At 37.4% G+C, this 19,651-nt stretch overlaps 1 protein-coding gene across 18 annotated transcripts in view; it reads right to left on the bottom strand.

Annotated features, from left to right (window-relative positions):
* Positions 1-5,851: 5,851 nt before the first annotated feature.
* The window catches only part of Sytl5 (synaptotagmin-like 5), a 251,243-nt gene continuing 237,443 nt past the window's right edge, over positions 5,852-19,651 (bottom strand). For 16 of the 18 annotated variants that reach the window (XM_017318467.2, XM_011247463.3, XM_011247469.3 and 13 more), the window contains 4 exons: positions 17,812-17,920; positions 16,030-16,165; positions 11,619-11,827; positions 5,993-10,315 (listed from right to left, as the gene is read on the bottom strand). In XM_017318467.2, coding sequence (XP_017173956.1) covers positions 10,173-10,315; positions 11,619-11,827; positions 16,030-16,165; positions 17,812-17,920 — 597 coding nt within the window. In that variant the 3' untranslated portion in view covers positions 5,993-10,172. Of the gene's footprint in view, positions 10,316-11,618; positions 11,828-16,029; positions 16,166-17,811; positions 17,921-19,651 lie in introns of all 18 variants that reach the window. The other 2 variants (NM_177704.3, NM_001290728.1) reach the window with 1 other exon arrangement.

The following is a 19,651-nucleotide window of genomic DNA, read 5'->3' as shown; positions in this document are numbered from 1 at the left end:
ACACATCACTGAAAATTTTGTGAAGAGGACTAATATCATATTAGGTGCACTTACTACAGAAAACACTGAAGTATCACACACAAAAGACAAGAAAGGGCCTTAAATGCCTATTGCTAAGCAAAAGCAGCAAGTCTGTAACGAATCTTCATTATGTTTCTGTATTTATCAAAAGAAGCAGTATAAAGTATCACCTTAAGTCAAAAATAATGTCCAAATATTGTATCATCAATTCTAAAGTAAATGTGCTCCACTGCTTCAAGGAGTTACTTAGGAGGAACTGTGGAGATAAATAGTATATCAAAACTCTCTGTAGCTTCTATTCAGGTTTTCTATAAACCCAAGTTTTCTCTAAGCAATAAAATCTCTTCACTAGAAACAAGCAAAATAGGCCAACTTCTTATAAGAAAAATAAGTTAGGAGACTATGTTGGCACAAGCGAATGAACACGTGTATAGATGATTTGATAACAGAATTTTGGGAAAATTCTCCTCTTTATCTTTCCTGAATAGGCCTCATTCTGTAACACAATGATTCATACATGTTCATGAGACATTAAAAATGTGCCTTCCTTGTGTAATTCACCAAACCCCTAGACTCATCTATCGGTCCCAAATAAAATCTTGTCTTGCTCATCAATACAAGGCTTACCTAAGGAATTGGAGACCCAGTACAGTCACAGGGCTGGGTTAATACCTGACCTGATGGTGTATCTCTCAGATCAATTTAATTTTAATGCTTAGACTGAACTCAGCGTCTCACACAAGTGAGGCAAGTGTTCTAACATTGAGCTCCAACTCAAGTCTTTTAAGAAATTTTTTCTTTGGAGACAAGAGCTTCCTAACTTGCCCAGGCTAGCTCCAAATTTGTGATCCTCCTACCTTGGTATCCTGAGTAGATAGGGTTACAGCTGTGCTCCACCACCTTATGGCTTTGATATCCTCTTTAAATATTTGTATGGCATTTATTGAGGCATACTTTACTGATGGAAGAGATACAAAGGAAGCCTCAGGGAAAGGCAACTTTTCATTTCCCCTATGTTCTTAGCAGTTTGTGTCTGGCCCAAACTGGTGTGCCATATTCATCAAAACAACCCCCTTGTCTCAGAAAACTGTCCCTTAGAAAGCTATTTAGCCACTTATAAATTGCTCTTCAGGGATAGAATCTCTGCCTCATCTAAATACTCAAGCAGCCTTTCCCCCCTGTCAATAACATATTCTTCCTGAGTGTAGTTCCCCACCTCATTTTATTTCCAAAGAATGCCTCTAGCATCTTGGGCAGGTGCCAAGGTAACTTGCCTGCTCATTCAGATGTTTTGCGAGTAAATAATGTTAGCGTGGTTTCTGAGGTGGCAGGGAAGAGTTTAAATGAAATAATGATATTTTCAGAAACCCATGTGAAAAAAAATCAATGAAGGGGGTCTCCTAAACCCTTGTGTATATTGTACCAATCCAAGGAATGTCAGAGAGAGTTAAAAAAAAAGTCTAGATGTTCCTTTCTCCATGTCAACTGACAATAATCTCTATTATCTAATATCCACTTATAAAAAGAAAAGATATTCACAATTCTCAAATAATAATACCTCCAGCTCTGAGTGATTGACACAATCTTTGTGATTAGGTCAGATTAATCATTCTAGCACTCCATCACTTTGTGATTGAGTGGCTCCTCAAGTCTCTCTGTTGGGCTTTGTCAATTCCTATGCATTCTCACAAATAAGTTTGAAGTTTATAATGTCAAAATTAAAATTTCTTAAGTAAAGTACTATGTGGCATGTATAATTAGATTCCCTTTTTTTGGCAGAAGTTTATGTAACATAGAGATAACAATGTATTCTTTTGATTTAAACACAAGTCTAGTTCCCTGATCTGCTACCTGATTCCAGTGATTCAAACTTTGCTTTAATTATGTACATTAATTCCAGCCTCAGAACTTTCTTCTGTGTTAAAATACTGGATAAAAAAAAGTGTGAGCATTTTGGAACTCGTGGCCTATATCAAATAAGTACTCAATTTCACCTTCCTAAGGATTCTCCTCTGGGATAAATCGATGAATTGTGGTAAAGTAAATGAAGTGCAACTGATAATATTTGAAATAGTATGCCTTCCTCACAGCGACATATTAGCTTGTGCTTCCATGGAGTGTGTTTTGACAGAGTGGAAAATTGTTTATGCATATTAAAAGCATGATCTTGAAGACTATTCCTGTGAGAAAGGCAGGTTTCCTCCATATGGCATGGAGGGTATGGATGAGGCACAACAAAAGACAGTTTATAGTCCAGGAGATCTGAGGTAGGGGTAGTAAGGTTAGCAAAGTAGGGTTATTGGGTTGCTAGCATGCTCCTCAATTTGAGCAGAGAAACAAAACCTGACCATAGATGTTTATCTTCAGCATATTTAAACATGTTCTGTAATATTCATCATCCAATCAGTTGAAACATGAAATCCTGCCCTGAACAAAACTATCATACATGTTAGCATTCTATGTCCATCCCAAATACTTGAGGTTTTAATCCATGGTTTGTTGACCTCATTATTTTTGGTTCTTTAGTGGCAGGCCAGAAAAGTCTTGGCAAAAAGTAGGATAAAACTATTTCCCTTATGGCTTGGATAGGTGGAATGGGAAAAGGTCCAGGATCCTAAATAGCCCCTTCAAGGGCATGGACCTGGTAACCTGAGTGTCACATGATGATACACCTCTAAAACTTTTTACTACCCACTAATGCTGATTAAGTATTAACACATGGCCTTGTGGGGGGAACTATAATAATTTAAACGATAGTATTTCTCACAATAAATATCTTTTAGAACACATTTCATATACTGGGGGCCACTTTATTGTATATAGAATGTTCAATATCCAAACCAGCATCTAAGGAAAAGGAATTAAAGTGTTCTCTAAGTTAACTCAGTTTTGCATGGTAGTTTAAATTTTTCCAGCCATATTCATGTACATTAATTCACCAGGTATCTTCATTTTTTCAAATATTTATTCATGTGTGTATACATGAATGTATCATAGTATACACATGAAGGGTAGAGGATAAACCTTGGGAGCAACTGTTTCCTTTTCACTCTGAGTTCTGAGGATAGAATTATGTCATTATGCATTCAGGATTAAGTACTTGTGTTTCCTGAGCCATCACACTGGCCCAGTATCACAGTTATTCTAAGGTAGATCAGTTATGTCCATTTAGAGTCAGAGACCAAGGCCTGTTTGGGATAAATTACTTAAGATGATTGGTATGCATTCCATATTTGAACTAAGGACCTCTGAAACCAGAGATAAGTTTTTCCACCTTATCCTGTTTGTATTTTACTCTGTTTGAATGGGACATGACCCCTTAGGTTCATGAGTGTGAATGCTTGGAACCCATTGGGTGTGCTATTTGGGAAGGGTGTAATATGTTTAGGAGGTGGGAGGAGTCTGTCTTCTAAATACAGCATCTCTCAAACTACAACTCTTTTGTAGTGGAATAACACAAACAGTTTGATGACAATTATCATGAGTATTTCTGGAGATTTTTGGAGCAATGTTAGTATGTTTGGAGCAATGTTATGGAATCATGATATTCATTTCATACTTCAGGTAACTTTCCTAATTCTTAATATAGCAGTTGTTTCTAATTTTCCAGTATATATTGTAGAGGAATTTTAATCCAGCACCATGGCTGCACTGATCACATTCAAAGACTTTCTAGGTCGGTGTGATCTGGCTGGAATTCAGACACAACCTTAGTACAGACCTTTAACCCCTCTGGCTGGCATCCTTTAGTTACACACCTTTATTCCAAACAATGACTAACTGAGGGGCATACAAAGTGATGAATCAGAGAAATGAGTCACAGATAGGATACACCCAACTTTCAGTATAAAAGCTATTTAAGAACAGGAGAGAGAGAGAGAGAGAGAGAGAGAGAGAGAGAGAGAGAGAGAGAGAGAGAGAGAGAGAATCAGTTGAGTTCAGTGAAGTGGAGTTGAATCAGTTTGACAGTGAGTTGGGAGTCAGCACAGTGAGTGCAGCGCAGTGGAGTTGAGTTCCTTCGTGAGTTCACACAGTGCAGTGCAGGTCAGCAGAGGCAGCCGAAGCCAGAAAATAAGGAGGAGTTAGAAGATTAGAACACGTTGCCAGAGTTAGTTTGAGGCCAAGCAGAGCAATTCAGTGAGAATCTAAGAGAAGTCAGATTGAATCAGTCTGCTTGGAGAGGAATTTGAGTCAGAACAGCTGAGTTGAATCAGCCAGTTAGAATTCGGAAAGATCTAGAAAGGGTGAGCACATGCAGCAGGGAGTCTCAGAGGGTGAGAACATTCTTAGCCTAGAGTAGATTGTACAGAGGCTAGAAGCTTCCAGGGCCAGGTGAACAGACAGGCAGAAAGCCTCCAAAAGGACAATCACATCAAGCTAATAAAAGTTTCACTTACAATAAAATTGTCCATGCTGTTTCTTTTCTTAATTACAAAGGCCATAAATGACAATATTGTTGCAGGAAATGTCCTACTCACCTCTAATGGCAGTGTTCAGATCAGTGTGGTGTATTTCATGGAAAAAACAAAACCCAACACAGCTACAGATTTTCAGTTTCAAAGGATTTTTGGACTTGGTATTTCTACCAACTTTATTCCTATAAATAGGGCTTACCATTATTCTTTCTATGGCTTTCTCTTTTCCAATTAAATATAAATCTTGAAGTGTCAAAGGACCATATGACTACCATTACTGTGAATCAGGTGGGTGTAATTCATCTGTTACTTACTTAAGTACTTAATCATCATTAATCATGTATTAGTAACCCTTTAAAGAAAAGGGGGTATAGGGTGTTCCAAACTGGCATAGCTTTTGTGCCCTAGAAAAATCTACATCCTAATGAGTAAGTCCAGTGATGATAACAAGATGACCACAATGAGATCTGATTGTGTTCATCTGTTGCAAGTGCTATTTATGCATTTGAAGATAAAATCAGGCGTTTAAGATTATATGTCTCTTTACACATTATTATTATGTTTTTTAGTTTATTCATGGGAAAATCAGAAACTGAAATATCAAAATAAGGAGTGAAATATTCCAGGCAATGTTGTCTTCTGTTCTACTGAAAAGCTGATATGCTGGGATTACCTGCTATGGTTGTTCCTATGATATTACATAAGGTTGATTTATTTTTAAATTAAAAACTATGCACATTTAGGAGTCTATGTTATATATATATATATATATATATGTATATATATATATAAATCAATTAATAATATAAATCAAATTAATTTAGTTGGCATATCTATGGTGATCCTTTTTCATGTTTATGAAATTATTTATTGAAGTCATTGACTAACAATAAATAATAACATAGGAAATTTTAACTTTTTTCTTTAGTATCTACAGATTTCCTAGTAAGCATTGACACAGTTCACCAACTTAGCTAATGTCTGTCATTTACTTTTAGATAGTTTGCCAACATTCTCTGCCTTCCACAACTTTCACCCAGATACCCTGCTAACCATAAGCACTGTGCCTCTAACGGTGATGAAACATCAGTAGTCTTAATCCAGGGTATAGCTAGCCTGAATGAAGAACACAGCTGTGCAAACTAAAGTAAAAGCCCTCCTTCTAGGCTTTTGAGTGACAGGCCAGTTACATTCTTCTATAACCTTTAGATTGTTATTTTGTTACTTGTAGGAGAAAATGGCCTGAGTCCTGAAAGTTGCTATCTCTCCCCCAAATACTGGATACAGCAGTCAGAGGGATGCTGTTAAAATACATGCTATTTTGTCTTTCTTCAGCACAGAATTCTCAGTAGTCCCCATTTCATGCAGTCAGTGACCCAAATCCCTAGTTATGCAGGTCCCTAACCACCCTTGCTCCGTTTGCTCCTTCCCACACTCACTTTGAAATGGTGGTTTAAAAAAATGTGATTGGGATGTAAAGTAAGTAAATAAATTAATTAACAGAAAAGAAAAATGTGTTTGCTAATGTAAGGTTTTGTGATGTTATATTTGTTCTCTTTTTATTTATTTAACAAAAGTTTGGATCAGCTACTTTCAGCTAAGCACTGGGGATAGACTTACGAACATGTGTTGCTCCAGCCCTCATGAATCTTACATGAATCTTACATAACGGGAAGGTAGCAGACATAGGCATCAGATTTATTGCATGAATAATTTATTGTAATTGTGATAGGTGCAGTGGAGGGGAAATAAAGGCCAGCTTCAGAACAGGATCAAGAAGGTTTTCCTGAGGAAGTAGCATTCAAGACTGGGATTATTTATGGAGATGAAGACCAGAAGAGTACACAAGGGGACTAAAGAGGAAGGGAGGACAGGGAGGGGGGGCACAGCCTGGGGAAAAGGCAGTGGCCTTCTTAGGCTGGGCCATATACAATACTTTGTGTTTTGTTTTCATTTCAGTTGAAAGCCCATGGAAAGTTGTATAGATCACTCAGGATGGTCAGATATAACCTCTATAATGACAGGCAAGTACAGTCATGTGCTAATGCTAGGTCATGGATACAATAGTATTTCCTATAAAGTTCTTTCAATTTTTCTGTATATTTGGACATTTAAGATACTATTTTGAGATGAATCTTATATGGTGGATATTGGAATGATACAGAACAAGAAGGGCTGTAAAAATAACAGCCAGAGTGATATCTCATTTTAGCAACATACTTTCAGCACAACACCAATTGCCTAGGTTCAATCCCCAGAGTCCCTGTAAAGTGGAAAGAGAGAACTGACTCCACAGAACTTTTCCCTGGCTGACATGTGCATGTAACACACACATCATATATGCACACAATGAATAAAAATACTTAAATGATTAATGTTAGGAGACTTGCTGAACTAGTCATGAAAAGGAGTAATGTTAGTTTGGACTTGGTTGGTATCGTGGGGATAAGGACACTTAAGTAGACTTAGGAATCTTTGATTGACTTTGCCTCAGGATGAAGGAAAAGCAAGAGATAAAACTCAGCAATCAGCCTGTTTGCTGTCACTTGAGAGAGGACGAACGCTCTAAGTGCTGAGGTAGAATGGCCTAGAACAAGACTCCAGAACAAGAATGATAACAGAATGCTTAGTTTGAATAGAGTTTCAAATAAAGTACCCCGACTGAGATGTCATACTGGCAGTTCGATTCACGTTGTCATCACTAAATAAAATTATAGAAATAAATCCTTGAGAAAGGAAACCCTACATGAAAAAGAGTGGAAAGATAGAATGATAGCAGACTGAATATGTAATCAGATACACCAGACTGAGCAGTCTCTGATGTGTCCAGAGAACAAACGAAAATATTGGTGTTTTATTGAGGAAAGAGGTATTAACACAGATCATTTTGGAAGCAAGCTCATATGTCAGATAGTGTCTTTTAGAAGTTTGCAAGCTTGGATTGGTGATTAGCATCAACTGCTGTTTAAATTTTGTCTTAAAGTCATAGTGGGTCTTTTGGTTGCATAAGGCTTGCAAGGCATCCTACAGAACAGATATCTGTGACCTACATGTTATTCCCCGTGATTTTTCAGCTTTATCCTACGCAGTGACAGGAATAACTTATACTGGGTTGATAGATTTTCTCAGTGTCTAGGGCTGAGAAGTAAATCTTCACTGGATATGCAAGTTTGAAGTTGTAAGCATATATTATCATGAAAGTAGTATAGAATCAAGGAGAAAGAGCTCCAAAGAGTAGATGTTAACAGTTCTGCTGAGAATTATCAGAGTTAGAAAAGAAGGAGCAAGCAATAACTAGAAACAGAAAAACAGAAAAAGTCTGGAGTGTGTGAATTTCACACTTCTTTTCATTGATTTTGCTTTGTTTCTGATCTTTCAGAAATACAGGCATCTATGTGCTCATTCCTCATATACATATCTACTTCTATAAAGTAGTTACATGTAACTGGATGGCTGGGTGATTGATATCTATATCAAATAAAATACATATATATTCCCAGACCTTCCTATATATCATTAAAAAGAAAAGTCTATTGAGAGAAGCTATTAAGCATAGATGGCTTAGCCATATTTCCTGTGGCATCTGATAACACTGACTGAACATATTCAGTGGATTTCTATAAGGTAATAACCTATAGGCATAGAAAAGGCTAACACTGACAGTAAGTATACTTTCACGTGGAAGTGGTGGGCAAAGCAACTCCATAGTCTTTAAGCGCTTGAATTCTATAATCTTCATACACTATTTTACTTTTGCCAGTGAGTCTCATTATAGTTTAGGCTGATGCTGAACTTGTGGTCCTCTGGAATTAGTCTCCTAAATGCAAGGTTCTGGTTATATACTAACACAGTGTACTTGTATTTTGCACTGGCATTTAGGAAAAGATAGTGAACTGAAAATGTTTACCTTTTATTTACATGAAGAACTAGAGTAAAAATTTAAAAGTATGTCTTTTGTCTATGTGGGTTTTGTTTTATAGAAATACCCAGTTAGATTGGTTTATGTATTCCCTTACTATGAAGAACATTAAATGCATTCTTAAATCAGTTTTCAAATTTCAGAAAGAAAATAATAAGACTCTGACCTACTTTCTTGATAAGCATAGTCATGTCAAAATTATCTATGGATTAAGTCCAGATTCAGTCAGAGCCACTATATGACCTTGGACAAGTCACCTCAGCTCTTTGGACCACAGGGTTGGAACTCACAAAATGGACAACCAGACTTGGCATCCCTTCTGGCTTTAACTGACTTTGTATCTAAATTTGGTAGTTTATGTTTGGCATCAAAGTGCCAGGGCGCAAAATGGGTTCATTACTGGCCTCTGTTTCAGCATCCTTTCTACCACCCTCATTCGTGTCATGGCATCACTATTGGCAAGGCACATTTCCTTCTTAAACTTTGGACTTAGCAATATGGCTTCCTTTTGACCAATGAAGCATACCACACTTAGGTGCTTGAGCAGCGAGACCTATCCAATTATACTTCTGTTACCACCACCCTCAGACTATTCTTCTGGTCCAATGAGGAGAAGAGAGAAGCAGCTGGTTTAGATCTTAGATGCCCAGGCTTGTAAGTAGGAAGCAGAGCTTTCCTAGGCAAATTTCATAGGCATGAGAAAATTAGTTTTCATTTAAAGTCATTGACTTTTGGGGTGGTTTGTTACTTGCTGTTATCATAGCAGAAGAAAATAATAACTTGGGAAAAGTGAAAGTGAAAGAGAGAACATAGACTTCCTGACTCTCCTACAGCAGCGCAGGACAGCACAGTATCTCCCTTTTCACTTAACTAGCCTTACAAGTTAACAAAATGTAGAGATATGAGTTGACTGGCCCTTATTTATTATTTCCATTTACTGAATAGCTTAAAATATTTGACAAAATATATATTTTGTATTTTCTTATAACAAACTCCTTAAAATTGCTAGATAATCATCAAGGTAACCTGTAACCCTATATTCCAGTTTTTCTACACACATACTGGTATCTGTGGTTTTCATGTGTGTGTGTGTGTGTGTGTGTGTGTGTGTGTGTGTGTGTGTGTGTGTGTGTATGTATTAGAAAGAGAGAGACAGAGAGATCACATGTAACCATTTAGCTCTCTTTACCTTGAAAAGGAGGCTGAATTTCATGATGAATTCTGTAGTTACCATAATCCAACCAGTATGTCCTGAAATAATCCCATCTCCATTCCGAAGCTTGCCACTATAACAGCATTCTACCCTATCCTTCAAACCATCCCCAGCATGCCATCTTTACATCACAGGTCATCCTAGGATAAAAAAAAGGAGGCCTGTATCTTTCTTTGTTATTCATCAAGCACTCTACCTTCTTAATGTTCCCTTCTCTTCTCAAACTCAATAAACCTTAAGTAACTCAGTTGGAGAAAGCATGGGGAGCCCCAATCTAAACACAGTATTTTCTAATAAGCTTGTAATGTTTCTATCAATATGAAGCCTATGAGTCTTAGCATGGTTTGATTGTTGGAAAGATGGTGTGGTATACTTCCTACTGACTAATAAGGGAAGCCTGCGTAGGTGAACATATAAAAAGATATGGGTTTGGTTTTTTTTTGTTTGCTTTGACAATCAGCAAAAAAATCAGATTTGTTTTTTCACAGCACTGATGTGTTTCCAATTATGGCCTAATACTCTTTGGTGAATTCACAGTCCTAGTCCTTTCACTGAGAGGAAACAGCTGGCAACCAGAGATGTAGTTTGGGGAGAACTGGTCGCCTCAGAGCCTACATTTCGCCATGCTGGAACGTAGCATGAGAACCCCCTCTACAGATGTCCCAGGGTTGTCAGCCATCTTTTGCCAAAGGCGTTGCTCTTCCCCATGAGAGTCCATCCAGTCCACAGTTTTACCGTAGCTCATACCTGAAGGAGGAAAAGGAAAGGGCAACATTTCACACAAGGGAGTGGACCTCTAGAAGGTAAGGAACAATCTCTGAGGGGAAGTTCTAAGTAGAAATCCTCTTGGCCTCTTCTCAGTTCCCAAATGTAGTGAGGTGCTAAAAGGAATCAGTGTTTTGAAGCCTTCATGACTTCCTTCTGCTTAGGTTGTACAGAGAAATCAGAATGGCTCTTGATATCTCATTTCTACCCTACCTTGATATCTTAGCAGAAAACTGGTTCATCTAAACCAAGTTAATGTGAATTCTGATATAAGGATCTCTATTTCTACCACAACTACTTTTCTAACCCTGGAGATTTTTATTTTACTGACATAGGTCATACATTCCTTAATGTACAAAAAAAATATGCTTTCATATAAATGAAATCTTTCTCAGCCCAAGTGATGCCATGGTATATGGCTAGTCTAAGACGGGATAAAGAGATTTGAGGTGACTCCATAATGCACTCTTAGTGCTAAAGCATTTGACCACTGCAATATGTCTTCTCACCCAGTTTGTACCCTGTTATATTTTATGAGTTATATGTTTTCATTGTGTGACACACTTCTGGGTCACTGAAAAAAGTCACTGCTCTGATTGGCCCCTGGGCAGTCTATATAGGCAGTCCTGGGTTATATATGAAACAAACTGAACAAGCACATAAACAGCATGCCCTCCCCCAGCCCCCAAAAGTTCTGCTTCAGTTTCTGCATCTGGGTTTCTGCCTTCCGTTCCTGCCCTGATTTCCCTTCATGGTGGTCTACAATTTGTGAGGTGAAATATACCCTTTCCTCCCTAAGTTGTATTTGGTCATTGTCTTCATTATAGCAACAGAAAGCAAGCTAAGACAAATTGCTCGTATGAACATTAGGTGTAGTTTGTAGAGAAAATTCAGTTTCCATTCAACTTGATCATAGTTCAGTTGAAGTACTAGACAGTGAAAAGAAGTTGTAGTAATGGTGGTCTTAGGAGTCCCTCCTCTCCTATCAAAGTCTCTGTTGTCTTGGAGATTTTTCCTGAGCAAAACCTGAGGTGAGAACCAAAAAAGGACTTGAAATTCACTTACATGAACGTATTTAAGATTTTTATATGAAGGGACCAAATGTAAATACTTTTTCAATGTAAAGCCTAAGGATACAAGGTTACCATAGAAATACATCATGATTACTTCAGGAGTTAGTTATAGTTCAAACTACATAACAATCTACTACACATCCACATCAGCAGTAACCACATCATTGCTCATTCCCAGACATATACCAGCTCCAGCTCGCCCAGGTCCTTACCACTTCCAGAATTTAAACGAACACCTCCTAGAAAGACGTTGCTGGAAAAGGCCTCTTTGTCCCAGATGGTGAGTTCTAGGCAAGCATTCTTTATATCCTGAGGATACAGGCCACTGAATATGAACGTATGGTTCCACTCAGGATTGACACTCTTTTTTACAACAGCAGTTTTGTGCTTGGTGGCTTTGTTATCATCAGGAAGCAGGTAGCTGGAGAGGGAAACAGTCAGTGGAAAAGTAGGCAAAAAAAAAAAAATTTGCTACCTTTGAGCTGTCGTTTGAATTTCTCCCAATTCTTTGGAACTGCATGTGAATGCAATATGCATACTTGATGTCCTCTTCCTGGTTTTTATAAACTTAAATAATATTTTATTTGGAGAGATGACTAGTGCCATAACAGTAAAATGCTCTCCTTTCATTTCTGAATGCAGTTTCTGTCTTTCCAAACCGTTTCAAGTATTTGGCTCCCAGTGGTAGCCACTATTGAAAGCTTCATTTTGCATCTTCTGGGTCATCTGTTAGCTAATTTGCAGCCACAATAGACAGTGTTGGCATGTTTTCAGTTTTCTGCCTCAAATGCTGGGTTATCAGGTTATCTTGTTCTAGGTGAGTTTGCTCCCTTATGTTCAGAGCACCTAAAAGTTACTGAACACTAAATGCTTGAGGGTCAATTCTCAATTGGTGGGTTTTTCAAAAGGGTTGGTGAGTTCCCCAGTTCTTTGAGGGATTCTCCTAAGGACTGCTATATGGAGTTCTTGTTGCTTTTCCAGTTGAACTGAACCCTAGTGGTTACAGTAATAACCTTCCCATTAATATATCTTTTTAATCCACTTCCCGGTCTCTTTTGCGTCATGGTCTACATTCTTTCACTGGTGTTTCCTGCAAGCTCTTCTTAGGTAGACTACCGGCATTCTAGGTCCCCTCCATTGTGTTCAAACTCTAAATCACAAATCTCTTTGTGCCTTCTGGAAACATGGTTTAGGAAAGAAAATGAGTGTGCATATGGAATCAGTACATGAGACAATTACAAAAACTACAAGTGAATGTCCAGGAATAAAGAAGGTAACTGTCATGTGGCATTCCATATTCCCTTATGCTCTCTTGCAACTCATAGAACCACAGAACTAGGTTCTGACCAATGGGCTACTAGAAGTATCTCTATGAAAAGGTTATGGGAAGCTTCCTACCAGCCCAGATTTGCATAGGACAGCTGAACTTTGCACAGCTAGCTGTCCTGATCCATAGGGAAGATAACCTAAAAAAAAAAAAAACCAACCACTTTTTGGGATACCCCCCACTCCAGTTGTTCAGGACCTACATGAAGATCAAGCTGTACATCTGCTACATAAGTTTGTGGAAGCCTAGGTCCAGCCCATGTATGGTCTTTGGTTGGTGGTTCAGATTCTGAGAGCCCCAAGCGTCCAGGTTAGCTTACTCCATTGGTCTTTCTGTGGAGTTTCTATCCCCCTTGGGGCTACAATCCTTCCTCCTATTCTTCCATGAGAGTCCCCAAGCTCTATCCACTGCTTGACTGTGGGTGTTTGCATCTGTCTGAGTCTGCTGGGTGGAGCCTCTCACATGGGATGTGTTCTAGTTGAACTGCCTTGTCTGACCTCAGTAAGAGAGGAAGGAACTAGCTTCACAGAGACTTCAAGTACCAGGGTGGGGCAATACCCAGGAGGCCCTAGCCCACTCAGAGGAAAAGGGGAATGAGGATGGGGGAACGATTGTGGGAGGGAGTAATTGGGAGGGAGCAGTGAGTAGAACATGAAGTAAATAAGTAAAAAATAAAATAAAATTTGAAAAAATCTACCACTTTTGTCCCTGATAATCAGGATGCTTCCATATCTGCTTTAGATAAATAATCTTTAGTTGTTGTTTATATATGAAAAAATACATTTATTTAAATTTTTAATATTTATTTTTTATTCTATATATGTATGTAGGGGGTGGCAATGCCAATGGCATATATGTAGAGGCCAGAGGACAATGTGCAAGAGTCAGATCTCAGTTTTTACCAGGGGGTTCTAGTTATCAAAATTGGTCCATGAGGTTTGGTGGCAAGCCTATTTCTCTTTACTTGCAGTCATGTGTACCCAGATGTCTTTATTAAGCCTCAAATATTTAATTTCACAAGTAGATCATATGCAATCATGTAATTTACATACTTTATAACATTACTTACGAATCTGTTCTTGTGTGCTCGTTGGCTCCTTGAAAATATAGCTCCGTTCATTTTTAAGGGTATTTATTTATTTATTTATGTTTGTTTATGTCTTTATTTATGTTTGTTTATTTCTTTATTTGCATGTTGCAGTGGTTTGTATATGCTTGGTTCAGGGAGTGGCACTATTTGAAAGTGTGGCCTTGTTGGAGTAGGTGTGGTCTTGTTGGAGTAGGTGTGTCACTGTGGGTATGGACTTTAAGATCCCATCCTAGCTGCCGGGAAGTGAGTACTCCACTCGTAGCTTTCAGATGAAGATGTAGAACTCTCAGTTCCTCCTGCATCATGCATGTCCACTGCTATGCACACACTTTGATGACACTAAACTGAACCTCTTGAACCTGTAAGCCAGCCCCAATTAAATGATATCCTTATGAGAGTTCCCTTGGTCATGGTGTCTGTTCACAGCAGTAAAACCCTAACTAAGACACATGTGTATGGGCGTTTTTCCTACATGTATGTCTATGCACCATATAGTGGCTGTGGGGACCAAAAGAAGGTATCAGATCTCCTGAGACATAGTTATTGATGGTTGTAAGTGCCATATGGGTGTTGGAAATTGAACTTGGGTCTCTCTGCAAGAGGTCTCTCCAACTTCTTGTAACATTTTTAAGTTAACTTAATATTTAAGTATCAATAAGAGAATCTACTAGAATGTTAGTTTAAAAATAGAATGAAATACTGTTCTTTATTATTCTTGTTGGTATCAGGGCCTCCGAAACCGGTGACATTATATAGGTGGGACCTGCAGACCTGTTGCCAAGGCAACAGCCACAATATTTCCAGAATCCATTTGGCTTACCTCCCATCTTTACCTGTGATTACATCATCATCCACATATAAAGAAAGGCCCCCCTAATCTCTCTCTCTCTCTCTCTCTCTCTCTCTCTCTCTCTCTCTCTCTCTCTCTCTCTCTCTCTCTCTCTCTCTTCCCCCCTTCTCTTTCCCCTGCCACCTTGCTCCTCTCTCTCCCAATAAACCTCACATGGAACTGTTTGGCCTGGTGTGGTCCTTCTGAAGCCTTACGATCAAGATCATAACAATTCTTGCTGATAAATTCTCAGGAAGAGAATATAAAAACTATTCAAACAACATTAAGTTATCCCTAGAAGGCTATCATAGGTGGAACAATATGCTTTCCATAAAAGACAATAAGGAATAGAGTCCTAAACTGGGTGCTGGGGTTCCTGAGGCAAATTGCAACAGCATGATCTAAAGAAAGTGTTTCTTTTATGCTAAAGAACTTAACCCACCAATGGGGAGACCCTAGTCATCTTTTTCTCCTTGTAATGGCATGGCATTATACAAACTTGCTTTAACTCCTATGTTTCATGGTGCTCTGTGAGATCAGCTATTACATCTGATTTATTTTTCAAAGTGCAGCATCTAATACTTAGTATATATACATTTGACTGTTTGCTCAAATGAATGAAAACATATGCTTTTAGCCCAGGTTCCTCTAATTGCATGAGAAGAATTCTCTAAAAGTCAGAAACAAGGGATATTTGCTATTTGGATTGCCTAGAATGGGCAAGAATATCCATTTAAAGGGCAGTACTCTTTAAAAGAAACTGCCATTTGCTGTATATGGCCTAACTATATATATCTATATATCTATATATCTATATATCTACATATCTAATCAATCTATCTATCTATCTATCTATCTATCTATCTGTCTATGTGTGTGTATAACACATATATAATTACGTATGTATAATATGCAATATATAATATATACCTGGTAGTCCTTAAGCCTCTCTCACATACTCTCGGGCAGATACTGCAATTTTTCTGCATTTTACAATGTTCCCCAAGAGAGCAAAACATCAAGTATTTAATATTTTGTTTGTTGTACCAAATGATAACAGAGCAAAAATAAAAGTCTAATTATACATAGAAAACAATGCTGTTTTTTTTCTAAGTAATGAGTCTCCTGGGAAAGTCTTCCAAACTTCAGAGTAGTGGGACCTCAAAAAAATGTGCTAGAAGCACAGCAAAACCTGGAACACAAACTCTCATCCATACTGACATTGCTTTAGGTATAAAAGCAAGGACTTAAGGATAGTTCTTCCAAAGTACAACCAATAAGGAGAGTGTGGACCTCTCACAATTATCATTGTCTAGTGGCTCATAGTTCCTCTCCACACCAGTGAGTCTTATCCGAAATGAGCTAAAACAAAATTACCCCTTGACGAAGCTGTCAGAAGTGCCTCCTGATTTTACTGCTGTCAGATTCTTTGCTTTTTTGATGAACACTTCAAGTATTCCCCCAGAAATGGAAGATGACTCTTTCTTCTTTCCCCTTTTAAAGATCTTCTTTTCTGCACAAACCAATGAAAGAAGAGGTGGAGGAGGTTAGAGAGTCTACTTCACAGTTTCCAAAGGGCATCTACAAATAATTACTTTCTTTTCTGACAATCAAGCTTTCTTGTTATTATATATAAACAATATATATATATATAAATAATATATAAATATTTATGAAGATTTCTATCCTAATAGACTTCTGCATAAGTCTTTCATTTTTGTCTATACTGAAAAATAAAGACATACATAAATTAAAACAAGTAAATAATTTTATTTTAAACTTAAACTTAATTTAAATATAAATTAAATAAATAAATAAAAATTTAAAGTTTGAAAACTTCATACATGTGTAGATTACTTCTTGGTTATATCCACCAGTACTCTCCTTCTCCAGTTCCTTCCAGTACTCCCATAATATATTTCACTCATAAAGTCATTACCTCTCTTTAATTTTTATTTATTTTCTTTTTAAAATTTTAACCACAGCCCTGTAAAGCTTCTAAAGGAATGGAATGGAAAATATCCTTCTTAGTCTACCATCCCATTCTTACTAAGAGTTATGGTGAAAGCCAGATACAGAGAGACATTTCTATGACTTTGATATATTAAACTAACTTAACAAACCTATAACTTCCATTTTATAAATTGTCAGCTTCAGGCAAGGTCAGCTCTTGATTCAGTTAAATTTTTTGTTTGGGAGAAAACTTTTTCACTTCCCATACTTATTGTGATGTAATGGGTTCAACATGAGCAATAACCACTATGTGACTACCACCTTTATTTAATACTCTTTGAAATACCTTATATGTACCAATTTAATCTTCACAACATTATTTTGAATACTTTTCTTTTATTTCTAAAATTATATCATTTCATCCTGCCCTTTCCTCCATCCAAACTCTCCCATACATCCCTTCTTGCTCTCTTTCAAATTCATGGTCTCCTTTTTCATTGAGTGTTATTGCATGCATATGTGTATATACGCATACATATATTCCTTTCTATAACCTGATCAGTCTGATTAATATTACTTGCCTGTTTTCAAGGCTGACCTCCCAGCATTGCCAAAATGGATGGGGTAAAGACCATAAAGCTTCATTCAACCAAACACAAAGAACTACAGACACTGCTCATTTGACATAGGAAAACTCAGGCCGTGAGATGAGTTACTTTCACAGGGAAAGACTGAGGAAAGTGGCCATGAATAGCAAGATAAAGGTAGCTGCCTAAGATGTTAATGGAAGGAGGAAAAAAACCAGAAAACATTCAAATTGATCTCACCTGGATTTTCCCTTTGTTTTTTTGTGTTTTATGCCAGATATTTTTCTTTACTTTAGACTCTCCGAGTATCTGTAAATGAGTCCATAGAGCAGCTTCCTAGAAACCCCTTCCCTCACATAAGAGATCTTTCCTACTTTGGGAAAGATTGTATATCTTTTGAACTGATGAGTAATGAGTCTCCCCATCAGGGTTGGTTTCTAAGTATGGGTTTTCTTCATGTATTCCTGTTCTCTAAAAATATTATAGTATGTACTTAACTCTCAAAAGACAGTTACTCCAACTTTATTTCATTGTTGTATTGGGAAAGTATCGCTAAAGTCTACTTACGCAGTTGTATAAACAGAATATTACTGATCAAGGATATTGATTTTTACGCTACCTTGACGCTGTCCTGCTGGGAATATTAGGTTCTCCTCTGGAGGAATATAACGCAAAACAATGGTTAGCTCTCCTTTGTATTGAAGGCTAATATCAGGAGCCAACTCCACCTTACCAAGAAGAGATAAGTAAAAGTAAGTTAAAATACTGCATATCATCTTGTTAAAAGACAACTCAAGAATGCCTGTCTAGTGGTGGAACTGTTCGTTATGTGTTCCTCACCCATAAAAATCATTATTCAACAAAATTCCCTCTTTTCAGATGACCCTAGCTTGTTGACAAAAAACCCACCACCACCAACAACGACAGTGCATTTTGTAACATAATAATATATGAAAAATAGTTAAAGTGTAGAGAATCCTTTTGAAGTCTGAACATATATATTGGGGGTATTTCCACAGCATCATTTTTATTATCCAGTTAATTTCTGCTCAGAAAAGCATAGTAGAATTTAACTCAGGTTTTGTTTTGTTTTGGTTTTGGTTTTGGTTTTGGTTTTTGAGACAGGGTTTCTCTGTGTAGCCCTGGCTGTCCTGAAACTCACTCTATAGACCAGGCTGGCCTCGAACTCAGAAATTCACCTGCCTCTGCCTCCCAAGTGCTGGGATTAAAGGCGTGCGCCACCATTGCCCAGCGTAACTCAGTTTTAAGTAATCCTGCTATAAACATCCAAACTGCTTACTTTTTCCATAGGCCACCTTTATAAGACTTTGGGGATGCAAAGCCATTTAAGACCCTGCTCAAATGGAGTTTGGAAGCTGTGTTAAACTACACACATTTCAAACTCACTAGATTAATGAGCAGAATCACCTCTACAAAGAAAATGTATTTTCCTCTGATAAAGCCATGCTCACAAAGAGTTAGCTATATAAATCTCTAAGGTGGTTAATGGCAGGCACATTTGCGGTGGTAAGTATATAAACCAATAAGTATATAATAAAATATTAGGGAAACAAGTATTTGAATGCAAAGTCATTTCTGGTTTATGTGGCCATGATTGGCCCAAATACAACTCTTCATTTAAATACAATGCTTACATCCGAGAGTGATTAAATGGAGAATACTATGACTGGTACATACAGAGTCCTTCATTTGCATTGTAAGGCTATTGTGACTTGGCTACAAGTAAGTGAGTTAATTGGTTTAAACTTAAACCTTCGTTTGCATAAGATATTTGCTTTTAACTGGTGCAAAACATTCTTTGGATTGGTCTAAACACAAACCTTCATTTGAATAACATACTTACGTCATTAATAAAGGTAAACAATTTTGTTATTGGTGCATACACAATCCTTCATTTGCATAGTAAGGCTATCATGACTGATATAAAAGTGAATAGTGTGATTGGTCCATACACAAGCCTTCATTTGCATAATATGCTTACTTCTGACACTAGAAGGAGAATGCTCTGATTGGTGAAAACACAGTCCTTCATTTTTGTAGAAATGTTATTGTGACTTGGCTAAAAATAAGTGATTTGATTGGCTTAAACATAAGCAATCATTTACATAAGAAGTTTGGTTTTAACTATAACAATCAATTTTTATTGGTCTAATACAAGCTGACATAGGTATAAGATGCTGTTGGTAGCAATAAAAGTAAACAATGTTGTGATTCATGCAAACAAAGTCCTCCATTTGCATAGTAAGGCTAAATAAATGTGTTGATTGGTTTAAGCATAAGCCTTCATTTGCATAACAGGCAAGGTTTTAAACACTTGTTCCATTGGTTCCAAGACAAACCTTCATTTAATAAGATGCCTACATCATCTTTAAAAGTAAACATCATTGTGATTGGCAAAAATATGATCACTCATTTGCAAAGAAGGCATTTTATGATTG

Source organism: Mus musculus, chromosome X (genome assembly GCF_000001635.26).
Source record: "Mus musculus strain C57BL/6J chromosome X, GRCm38.p6 C57BL/6J".
Classification (NCBI taxonomy): domain Eukaryota; kingdom Metazoa; phylum Chordata; class Mammalia; order Rodentia; family Muridae; genus Mus; species Mus musculus.
The sequence above is the reverse complement of the archived record's forward strand: the minus strand, read 5'-3'. Positions and strand labels throughout refer to the sequence as shown.